The 12,755-nt window shown below is 36.5% G+C and overlaps 1 protein-coding gene across 1 annotated transcript; it reads left to right on the top strand.

The window, feature by feature from the left end:
- Positions 1-3,431: 3,431 nt before the first annotated feature.
- On the top strand, positions 3,432-7,411 carry LOC116010874. The gene is made up of 7 exons (XM_031250371.1): positions 3,432-3,579; positions 6,069-6,165; positions 6,245-6,369; positions 6,459-6,543; positions 6,634-6,715; positions 6,816-6,986; positions 7,178-7,411. The coding sequence occupies exons 1-7, from the start codon at positions 3,432-3,434 to the stop codon at positions 7,409-7,411; spliced, it is 942 nt and encodes a 313-aa protein (XP_031106231.1).
- Positions 7,412-12,755: the final 5,344 nt, after the last annotated feature.

The following is a 12,755-nucleotide window of genomic DNA, read 5'->3' as shown; positions in this document are numbered from 1 at the left end:
CGGATAACTCATAGCTTTGCAAATGGCCATTGCATCTTGGTAGTTTTGAATCATATATCTAGCACCTCCAGTAAAGCTAGATGGCAAGATTATCCTCTTTCCTTGAATAGTAGGATCTATTTCTCCATTAGTCAGAGCATCAGTCAGACACTTATAAGATTCATATCTCAATGTTTTTTGGTGTGTCCTAATGTAGACTAAACGCCCAGACTCTATCATAGTATAAGCATCAACAATATATTGTTGTAACAACCTTCTCGCATACAATAATGTTGATGTCTGATCCAACCTATCTTGCAAACGGAAAGAGAAATATTCACGTGGAGATACACGATTTCTTGCCGTGGATGCCCTATCAAGAATGTCTGCAAACGGAATGTCTTCTCTATAGCCGTCTTCACCGTATGGATGTAGCAGTGGATATTGTAGTGGTAGATATGACGGATTCAATTCATTAATTCTTTGAAGATTGCCTGAATTTGTTTCCACCAATATGTCACGCTGTCTCATGTTTGGATCTATATCACCAACAATCAAAGCGGCAACTTCTTGAACTTGGGGCAAGTTATATGTCCGAGCATCTTTTGATCTCTTCCATATCAATTTGATTTTGATCTCGGCTGTAGGATTATTTTCAATATGTGCTCTTGCATTGCGAAATGTCTTCACCAAAGCATTGTTTTCATCCAAAGCATCGATCAACAGAGATTGGGTGATTAAGTGCCCTCAACCAATCTTGTGCACAGGCTAGGGCTTCCACAATTTTATGAATTAAGGATCTGCAGTAAAGTCTGCATAATACTTCCACCACTCTCCATTCTCTGTTTTTTCAGATGGCTTTTCAATCTAGATTGCGGTTTTCCAACTGAAGTTTGAGAATGGACATGAACTGGTTCAGATTGCATAGAAGTGACAGTACTAGAGGTGACAGTGTAGGTGGCTGCATAGTCATTGAACAACTTAATCATAGAAGCTTGAACCTTTGCAAAGCATGATTTGCCTTTTTCTTCACCATATAACTGAGCAAATTGAGTAGGCATATACTCAATCTTATCCCTAAAATATCAAAAAGTTCATTTTTTCTGGATCTCCCCAATATTTCTAAAATTTTTGTTTCATTTAGGACCCCATTGCCTTAAAAAAAAGAAGACAGGACACAGAAAACACACACAAAAAATTAGAAACATGATACAGAAACACATACAGAAAAAGCAAAACATGTTTACAAAATTACAATTTACCTTTTCAGAACTTTTATCATATCTAATCATGTCATCTAGCATGCAACTCAAGTTAGAAATCTCATAAAATAAACTATTTGAAGTGGCATAGAGAAGATCAGATATTTTTACAATCATCTCATAGAATCCTTTTAGAAAGAGGACTAAGCTTTGCATAGAAAGCCAGTCTAAAAAATTTGGAACAGAATCAGATAAATCAGCAGATAGTGATGAATAATTCTCCTCATAAGCTTCAAAGACCCTCTGGTATTGAATGGCAGTGTTCAGCATGATATATGTGTTGTTCCATCTTGTTGGAACATCAAGTTGTAATGCAGATTTGACTTCCACCCCAACAAGGTCAACAAGCTCTCTAAACTTCTTGAGTCTTGCAGGGGAATTCCTCACCCATCTTACAACATCCCTAACTTTTTTAACAGAAGGATCTACAAATTTCAACCCATCCTGGACCACTAAGTTCAACACATGGGCTATGCACCTCGTGTGCATGTATTCAACCCTAACAGAAGATCCACCCCAAGACAAAAGCTTATTCTTGAAAAAACCTCAAAGCTGTGTAATTTGAAGAGGCATTATCAACAGTAACAGTGAAGACATTTTTTATTCACCTCTCAAGAAGACAACTTTCTAAGGCTTTGGCTATGTACTTCCCCCTATGAGAAGAAACTAGGACAAAGGAGATGATCTTTTTGTTATGTTTCCACTAATCACCAATGAAATGTGCAGTAATGCACATGTAATTTATCCTTTGACAGAGATCCATGTATTAGTGGTCAAGCTAACCCTTTGGGTGCTTACTCTAAACAACTTTTTGAGGCTTAATCTCTCATCAAGGTAAATCTTGTAAATATCTCTAGAGATGGTCCACCTAGAAGGGATTTGAAACCTAGGGCAAGCAACTAAAATGAACTTCCTAAACCCGTTTCCCTCAACAATCCTAAAGTGAAGCTCATCTACAATGATCATCTCACACAATGCTCTCCTAATAGCCTCTTGGTTGAAAACCCAAATCCCCAAAACCCCCTCAGATGCTTCTATTCCAGAGGTAGAAACATCATTGAATGTGAGAAAGGTCTACCTTGTATCCTTAGAGTGAGGATTTTTTAGGCAGCACACCATATGATTTCTCAAGAAGGAAGTCTCATGCTTTTTACTCTCACATGCAAAAACTTTTGCACAGTAAAGGCATTTGACCTTAATTAATTTGCCCTCAACATCAAGGATCTTTTCAAAATGATCCCACACTTTGGACCTAGACTCCACCTCTTTCCTCTTCTTAGTAGAAACAATAGGATTAGAAGGCATAGGCTGTTGAGGATTTCTCTTAGTACCTTGGGCTTCTACTCCATGTTCCTCTTCAGTTGAGCTTGGAGGGTGTCCAGATGCACTGATGCTTTCCATCTATATAGATGGCATCAGTAAACAAATGTCCAAATAAATAAAGCAGACATATTACAGCATTAGTGCATTACACATTTACAGATTTACAGATTAAAACTTTAAGCTTCCAATATTTTGTATGTAAAATGCATACAGATATATAGAATTCATAAACAGACTGTAGACACACATGGATACATATTCAAGCAGATTACATATTGGACTTCCACAATAAAATCTAATATCAGATTTGAAAGTTCAAATCATCATCTAAATGGAATTGCCCAATCTTTAGGGGCTTAGGGCTCTGGGCCTAGGCTCATTAGCTCATAATCTCATAACAAATTCACACATTCAAGCTTGAAATTCATGTCATAATTCATAAAATCCATAAGCACATTACAGAATACAAATTAAAGCTTCGACCAGTGTGTACATATTGAAACACACTTTCATAAATACAATATGTACAAATTTAAGGGTCCTATTACCATAAACTTGAAACCATATATCAAGAATTTGACAAATTCATCATCTATATGGTTTTGCCCCAAAAATTAGGGCTTAGTGAGTCAGTGACCCAAAAATTAGGGCTCACAGCCTCCCAGACTTGAAGACTCATTACAACAAATTTACACAGAAATCACAACATCAATCATCAATAACACATACTATCAAAGTATCAATCATCAATAACACATGAACCCTAGAAATATAGTATTAAATTTATAAAAGAATTTAGATTACTTGTTTTCTCCAATACTTTCCTGGAGAACTAGGGCTTCAACTTCAAGAAATCAACATAAGGACATGACACGGCTTCCACCAGACCACAACGACACCAGTCAGGCAGTCAAACCACACACCATCGTCAAATGCTTCACTAGCTTGAGGCTTCCACCATGGCTCAACCTTCTTCTGGCGTCTATTATGAATAGTGAACAGTCGGCAAACTCAGGTAGGAGTTGTAAGGCTAGGGCAGTGTAGAGCGGGCCACAGCAGAACCCTCGAAGTCTCGAAGACAAGAGACTAAGAGAGAACTAGAGCGACAAGAGACTAAGAGAGTCTCAGAGATGGAGACTGGACAGAAATTAGTGAAGAGAGAAGGGAGAAGAATGATTTGAGTGTATGAGAGAGAAGAGAGAAGAGAGAACAGAGGGAGAACTGGAGAAGATGGGAGAGTCGCGATTGCGCAGGAGAAGGGTCGAATGAACAAACCCTAGCCCTACGTGTGTGTGTGTGTGTGTGTGGAAACTTTGATAAGCACCAAGAATAGCTTATTTTAGAGGTCATTTACGGGCTAGAATTGTAGAGTTTATTACCCATTTCATAAGAATATCATGCATTTAGACTCAGATGTGACCAAAACTTCTAACGAGAGTATGGAAGATGTTTTTAAGGTATTCTACAGCCAAAGGGAGGACTTAAGGCCAAAACTGAGCAGAAAATGAAGAAACCGTGAAGCAGGAGCCTCCCACGCAGCCTCACACGCGTGTGGAGGGGCGTGGAAACATTCCAGAAGCTCCCCACGACCACCACCACGCGTGTGGGAGGAAAATGACCAAAGAACGTCGCGTACGAGGTCGCGTACGAGCGTACGCACCCTCGTACACGACCCAGATCTGCACTATATAAAGAAGCTTTGGCGGAAATCAAAGGGGGAAGCAACCAAAGAATAGATTAGATCTGAAATTTCTTAGGGTTTTCTCCCCTCTTGGGAGAAAACTTTCTTTCTTTCTATTAGAGTAGATCCAATATCAAGATAGGAGGATCAAAGTTTCAAGGACAAGATGTAAATGAGCCATTCACCATGGATGGTACTCTTCTCTTCAATGTTTAAATTTAATGCTTGCTGGATGGTACTCTTCTCTTCAATGTTTAAATTTAATGCTTGCTTTCTTTTACTCTTCTCTTCAATGTTTAAATTTAATGCTTGCTTTCTTTGAAACTTTCATTTTCTTTTTAAATTTAATGCTTGCTTTCTTTGAAACTTTCATTTTCTTTTTCTTGTTTCTTTATTTAATGATAGCTTAGAGTAGAAAGGGGATTGGTGGCCCCGAAGCTAAACTATGTGGTTGATTTGATATGAAATTGCTTTTAGATTGTGAGCTTGTGATTGTTGGATGATAAACTTGTGTGGATGATGTTCATAATGCTTTGTGCCTAAGTGTGCACATTAGGTAGCAAATTCAGTGAAAGTGAGTGTGTGCGCGATAGCGGCCACTCATGAGTCCAACTCACCCACATTTCCGCCCTTAGTCCGAAAGGACGAGGTCCGAGAGGAGTGGTAGACAAGGTGTTTGATAAAATGCCCCAACCGAATGAGGATGTGGGAGTCCAAGTGTGACGCCACTTGGTGATGTGCCATGAACTCCCTAGCCAAATCCTAGTCCCTTGCTTGCAAAACCAATAGATAGTAGACCACATAGGTTAGCCACGAGCCCCAATCTCCGCCTTTCCTTTTCTTTTACAAAACCAATTTCAACCTTCTACTTTCTTACCAAATGAATCCTACCCTTAGCCATTCCCGTAACTCTTTCTTTTCAACCTCTTAGATACCAACACACTAATTCGATTCCCATTCGCCATCCTTGAGAGACACGACACTCGGGGAGTCTCGACTCTTCATTTTACCACCTTCCATCCTACATCCATCTCACCGCGAAATACTACACATCAAAATGGCGCCGTTGCCGGGGATGGCAAACGGTTTTGAATAGTGTTGACATCTCTGAAGTAGAATTTTAAGAGTTCTTGAATTGCTTTCTTTTTGTTTGTTTTATTTTCTTATTTTTGATTATTTTATTGAAAAAGTGAGCATACTATCTTCGAATATTTTGTTGACTCACTTGCAACTACTTGTAGTTGCGAAATATTTGTTGTTTGTTAAGCTTTGCACAGGAAAATTTTCTTCATCAAATCAATTAAAGCTTACCAATGAGTTCTTATCCGTATTCCCCTGGTTACCCATACCATGGAAGGCCATATACAACAAATATTCCACCCCAAACTTATGAACCTTATTTCGTATTAATCCTATTAAGGACTTATTAGCTGATTTTATTGGCCGTATTCCCATGGTTACCCATACATGTTTTTTGTAGTTTTGTAGGGCACCTATGTTCATGCAAGTATACATGCTGATTTTATTAGCCAATTTTCAAATCTGTTAAAAGAAGGTAAAGTTTATGCTGTAAAAAACTTTGTGGCCGTATCTTACTACTACCAATATAAAACTACATAGCATAAATACATGATGAATTTTAATCACTACACAACTATTGAGAGACATAGGAGAAAGGGTTTTCCAAGCCTTTTATTTCGTAATAATCCTATTAAGGACTTATTAGCTGGAAAAGTTGAAGAGAAGTAGTTGATTGGTAAGTTGTTTGCATTTTCATTTTTTTTCCATATACATCATACTTATCAAAATATATTTCATTCTAGATGTTATTGGTAGAGTAGTTGAGTTCTATTCTCCTAAGGATAAGGTTATTGCTGGTTTCCCCACACAGTTGGTTGATTTTTTGATTGAAGACTCCAAGTAAGTTTCTGAATTACTCAGACAGTCTAGATGATTTCATGTTTTACACTGTTTTACTACACTGTTCCTGTTTACTTAGGAGAAATCGAATAAAATGTACATTATGGGATGAACATGTACCTTCCATTATGCCATTTTTCAATAACCATGTGGATGGCCCTTTGATCATTTTGCTCCAACTCTGTCGTGCCAAGGTGGTTGACAGTAAGTTCACTTCACTGCCATCATAAATCAAAATATCAATCAGATTAGTTCCACTGTTTATGTTTACTGATTATTCTGTATTTTTTTAGGTGAGGTCAGGATTTCAAGCTCATACACTGCTACCAAAGTTTTATTCAATTTGGATTGCCAAGAGTTTACAGATTCCAGAAATAGGTAATATCAATCCCCTAACACCAGTTTTTATCTTTGTTATATCTAAAATATCTAAAATAACATCTAATGAATTCATTTAACAATTTGAAGGCTAATTGTAGCCCACTCGGAAGTATTTCAGTTGTGTCTTATGGTTGTAAGCACAATCAGAGATTTGTATGACAGGGCTGAGGTAAGCACAATCAGATTTGTACACAACAAATTAAGTACTAAGTAATTCATTAACCACTTTGTTACACCTAACTTGATTTTTATGTAATTAAACTTTGCAGGAAGGCTATTTTTGTGTCCCAGGTACAATTGTATCAATTGAGAGTGGAAAGAAATGGTTCTATAACTCTTGCAGATCACCAGGCTGCTTTAAATCCCTTATTTTTACAGAGACTTACTTCAATTGTGAAACATGCAAGACTAATTGGGCAGAAGGGAATGTGAGATACAGAGTAGTTGTTAGGGTTCTAGACAAAACCAGTGATGCACCTTTTTTATTGTGGGACAAAGACTGTTTGAACTTTTGGGCATTACTGCCTATGATTTGAAAACCAAGTATTCTATGGTAATTTTTTATATTAAACTCACTAAAAATCAATTCCTACTAACTGTTTATATTATACTAACTATTTGTGTTTCACAGGCTAAGATGCATGTTCCAACTGAGTTTGATCAACTGAGGAACAAATCTATGGTGTTTAGACTCAATCTCAAGAATGATCATATTAGGAACCCAGCTAAGCCCATATCAGTCTTAAATGTTATGCATGATGAGGAATTGGAAGCTCAGTATTGTCCATCCATGGTGGATGATCATGATGAATTATCTAGGATGGTTGAAGAAGAAGCAGATGACCTAGAATCTGATGTAAATTAATTTATTTTAAGTTAATTAGACTAATTAGATTAATTATATAACAGTTTTGATCTTTAGTTTAACTTTTTTTTTTTCATGTATGGGAAAGCGAATCAGGTGATGAGGCTATAAGTCCTTCAATGCAACCTGACTTAAAGCTAAAAGGTGTGGACACAGGTGCTATTAAGAAATGCCTACTTAACCAATTCTCATCAAGTCAAAATTTGAAGAAGTCTAGGCCAGTTGTGATCAAGCAGGAAAAAAATTAATGGGACATGCAAACCTATTGGATTCTCTGTTTTTTGTAAATTGTTTCTGAACAATGAAATTGCCAAATGTGGACAATATGCACTTGAATAGTGCATTAGTTGCTTTTAGACATTGTGTAGTATAACTGCATTTTTTGGAGAGTTGAACTCTCATTTACAAATGGCTGTTTTGTTTTATTAGCAGTTTACTAACATATGTCCTAGCTATTAATTGCTTAATATTTTTATTACTTGCTTTTGTTTTTTTTTTTTAATACATGTGCTTATTGATGAAGAGTCAGAGCTCCAGGCAGAAGAACATGTAGCTATTTTTTTTACAATGAATATAGTGATAAAATTTTACTCTTGATGTTGCGTCCTTCCAGTGCTCTCCATTCTCCTGAATATTTCTGCTAACAGAAAATACAACAATTAAAGTAACACCCTAATTATGCAAGTAACACCCTACCTTTAATCTTTCTATATAACCCTACACTTAAAATTCTTCAATGCTATAGCATAAACTTCAGTTGGTGTGAAATTGTTGACTTTAACTAACATTGAATCCCAACTGAGCATTAAACAGAATTGTAAACAGGATTTACAGTAACAGATAGAAGTTTATTCTTCACTGGTATGACCTCAACTTGAAAACAAAATTACCCTGCATATCCATATACTTGATTACAGTTGGACACACATTTATATAGTCTATTTTTGAAGCAATTTAGAGAAAACTAACTCATTCTATCACATCATACATTTTGTGCACCTTAAAACACATTAACATGACTCTTTTTCCTTTTTTAAACTACAGCAATGCACATCTGCTGCATTACGCTGTCAGCAAACACATTTTCTTATTTTTTTAAACCAAAATCACAATTACATTCTCCTTCTTAGCCATGTTTATCATTTGGAAGTCCGGACACTTGCAGCAAACTGCAACAAACCCCACAAAACAATCGTTATATGTATTCACAACTTCCGTGAAACCCTAGCCATTTTTTGTTTTTATTATTTGGTTTGATTAATCAGGTAGTAAATTTTTCAGTTATTATATAGTTTTTTTCTATTTCTTATTTTTTTTGGAAACTATAAAATTACACTTAGAATTTCTCACAACATTGATTAAAGTAATAAAGTAAATTCTTGCTAATTATCACTTTTCATTCAATCAATACAAACGCAGAGCATAAAACTGTTTGTCTTCTTAACATTGAATGAAAATTACACTTATCAATATTTAAAATCCCAAACAGGTAATTGAAGGATTGCAGTTTTACGTAGGGTGATTCGTCAAAAGATATTTGTGTTAAAACGGAAAGTCAGTGACTCCCCGAGTGTCGGTCTCGAAGGGGGGACGTGGAGGTGTGTCAAGTGTTCGGGTGTTTACTTGATTGAGTCATGCAAGGGATTCGAGTGTGGTGAATGGTGGATCGTGAGTGAAAGGAGTTCATAAGGTTTGGTTTGAGTGCAAGAAAGTAGTAAAGTTAAAGAGTTTGAGAATATGTAAAAGGGGTAGGGAGTGGATAGTGTTCATGTATGTTGCATCTTGGTGTGTCTAAGGTGATGGATAGATAATGCAAGGATGTTGGCTATTCAAGAGTGTGTTGTCTTAGTCCTTTTCCACCTTTGTGTACTAAGGCTTCTTTGACTTAGGAGTGCCTTCAAGCATCCAAAGCTCTAAGAGGAATTTTATCAAACACTTAAGCTACACACCATCCTACTATTCTTAAGAAGTCCATAGGAACTATGATTGTGTCAAAGCTTCAAATCCTAACTCTAATCAAAGACATGAAAGAGTCAAGAGCTCAATCTCTCATCTAGATTGACCAAATCCAAACAAGATCTCATCAAAACAACAATCAATAGACAAGAATAGATAATCCAACAATCTAAGCATTTAGATCCAAAATAGAGATAAGATCATCACACTAGCAACATGCAATCACACAATCCAAATCCCTAGATTAAACTAGCCACTCATGATATGAAATTCAAGACAAAAGCTAATTTAATCCAAGAACAAGATAACAAAATATAATAGAAATGTAATAGAGATCACCTAGAGTGAAGTAATCCTTCAATCCAAGCTTGTTGTCTTGCTACAATGGAGATTTATCTAAACTAAGAAATGAAAATCTAAGAAAATGGAGAAAGTTCTCCAAAGGAAAAACTAGAGAAAGGGAAAACTAAATTTCTGGGAACCTTCTCTGAAAATCTATCAAAGGGGTTTAAATAGTCTCCGAAAAGCAACCCTAGCAACATTTTCGCGCAATGTAGTCTCCACGCCAGCTCACACGCGAGTGAGTGTGCGTGGGAGGCTACTGGATTATTTCCACGCATGCTCACACGCGTGTGGCCATCCTCTTGGGTCCTCCGGGGCTCCGATCTTGCCTGGTTCGCTCTTTAAGTTCAACTTTTGCTCCTATTTGCTCTCGGGGCTCCTGTTTCACCTCCTTTAGGCTAAAAGTAGCTTTTGTGTGTTGGTTAGTGAATTTAAAGCATTTATGATCATAATTCATCTGTTGGTTAGTGAATTTAAAGCATTTATGATCATAATTCATCATGTAAGGATTGAATTTAAAGCATTTATGATCATAATTCATCATGTAAGGATGCTATTTAAAGCATTTATGATCATAATTCATCATGTAAGGATGCTATAAAAAGCATTTATGATCATAATTCATCATGTAAGGATGCTATAAGCGTGACAAAACACCCTAAAATGTACTTGATTTAAGGTATAAGCGTGACAAAACACCCTAAAATGTACTTGATTTAAGGATATCTCGGAGGCTTATCAAATTTTCCGCACTTTGGTTCTTGCTTGCCCTCAAGCAAGACAATTTACTATCTAAGCACATAAGTCTCTGAGATATCTTCTCATGTAAAACAAAGCTTTTGGCAAATCAAAATGATGGGTGTCTAAGACTGTTGAAACGGGAGAAATCATTTGTGTTATCTACAAAGGATTTTGGTCAGATGTCATCAACTCAAGAAATATTTTCGGGAAATAAAAATCTTTCGTAGATAAACAAGTAAAATAAAGGATCACACTCCTCGCACCATACGCAAGCATGCATTTCTGAAGTTTTGGTTCACCTTCTATTTAATTAGGGCCTCTAGCCGATCCCGCTAGTGGGAACGATGTGCACTAGCTAATCAACTTTTCCAACCTTATACGCCAAAGCCCAACGTAAATATAAATGAGGGTAGGGGCATGGACCACTCACCGCTTTTTGGCTTAGCGCGGTCCCTCTTTTCTTCTCACTTCCTAGGATAACGTCATCGAGCCACCCGACTTCACATGGAGCTCCATGTTTTTTCGAAGACAGTGCAATGGGTACCCGAATCCTAGCGAAGCGGCTCACCTTATCTCTTATTTTCTCAATTCTTGGGATCTTTTTATGTGAACAACCGACTCCAGACAGTGCAACGTGTTTTTGTTCATGGTCAACTTTATGTGGTGCTATCGAGAGTGAACAACCCCATTGGTCTTAAAGTTGTTATTCTTAATGAGAATGGAGATTATTGTTCTTCAACGTCAAATGTTGTATACAAGGAAATTTTTAAGAATTTGTAAGTTTAATATATAATGGAATATTATCATCTTAATTGTAGTCAATAATGTGTTTATATATTGTGATATAAATATCATTATCCACCTTTATTATTGTGTGTTATTTTATTGATTATGGTCATAATGCCATTATAATACTAAATGAACAACAATAACATTTGTTAATTAGCCTCATTCTTCCTTATATTGTAAAATATATATAACAACTTTAATTCTTTGCAATAATACAACATTAAATATATGTTTTTAAATTTTAGTCCGTGCATCGCACGGGTGGCATACTAGTATAAACTTATTTTGGCTCTAAACACTCTCATGGGTGCGAAAAGTAACTTCCTCAAAGATATTTCAAGAGTAAAAATTTTTGGGCATCTAGTCAAAATTCTCTCTAGATAACACAAATAATAACTCTCTTTTCAAACTGCAAATGCACCCGCTTATCATTCCCAAGAGCTTCAACTTTCTTTAATCTAAGCATATAAGCATACAAAGCACAAAGTGCGTCCTTTCCACACTTTAAAATAAACATCGTCCTCGATGTTTCCATACGGTATAGGGTAAAGGAATGAACAGGGATTCTAAAGATTAGACAAATAAAAGATCCCTTTCCACACTTTGGAATTTGCTTTGGGATATAGGGTATGCATCAAACGATCCCTCTTTCCACACTTTAGCTTCCAGCATAGGCATGCTCCCGTTATAGATGCTCTATAAGAAATGGAGACATAACATACAAAAGGGTTTTCGGAGTGCTATTCAATTATTGTAAGCTGATAGAAATATAAAATCAATAAAACATAAACATAGATAATTAAAATAAAATGTAAAATAAGCAAAATTATTCAAATAGAAATTCGGATATTTAAAGTGCATAAAAGTAAAGCAGTTGGAATGTAAATAACATAAAGCGATAAAAATAAAGTAAAGCAAAGAAAAGTAAAAGAAATAAAGGCGGAACCCCGCGCATAGAGAACCTAATGTTTAATGGGACAAACAACCAATGTAACCAATGTCATTCGGACTTCAGAATCATGGATCAAGTGTCAGGATTGAGAACGGACTAGGGAGGCATCACTGATCGCCGAAGGAGGGAGGGTGGAACTGGCTATCAAATCTAGCCTGAAGCTCTTGAATTCTTCTATCATTTTCCTCCATTGCTCTTCGCATGCGAATAAGCTCTTCACTATGGACGTCTTGCCTCGCAGATATAGAAGTGAACTGGCCTTCCTGCCATGTGCGCTGCTCATGCCAATAAGTCATTTGCTCATTATGGAGCTGCCTGTGGAAAGTCTGAGATGCTTCCTAATCCATTGAAGTAGGGCCTTGCTCCTGCGTTGCGATAAGTCTAGGGTTCGAAAAATATTTCTTTAGGCTATGACAGAACGTTAATGAGCAATGAGATGCTTCATGTTTTCCGATAAGTCTAGGGTTCGAAAAATATTTCTTTAGGCTATGACATTCATGAGATGATCTCTCGATACTTCAAAAGGATTTTTATAAGTGAGAATAGTTATTAATAAGCTACGAT

The sequence above is a fragment of the Ipomoea triloba genome, chromosome 2 (assembly GCF_003576645.1).
Source record: "Ipomoea triloba cultivar NCNSP0323 chromosome 2, ASM357664v1".
NCBI lineage: Eukaryota > Viridiplantae > Streptophyta > Magnoliopsida > Solanales > Convolvulaceae > Ipomoea > Ipomoea triloba.
The sequence above is the reverse complement of the archived record's forward strand: the minus strand, read 5'-3'. Positions and strand labels throughout refer to the sequence as shown.

Coding starts and splice junctions, on each gene's coding strand:
- LOC116010874 (XM_031250371.1), top strand. CDS start 3,432: ATGACACGGCTTCCACCAGACCACAACGACACCAGTCAGGCAGTCAAA. Junction 6,370..6,458: donor TCGTGCCAAGGTGGTTGACA/GTAAGTTCACTT, acceptor GTATTTTTTTAG/GTGAGGTCAGGATTTCAAGC. Junction 6,987..7,177: donor AAGGGAATGTGAGATACAGA/GTAGTTGTTAGG, acceptor TGTGTTTCACAG/GCTAAGATGCATGTTCCAAC.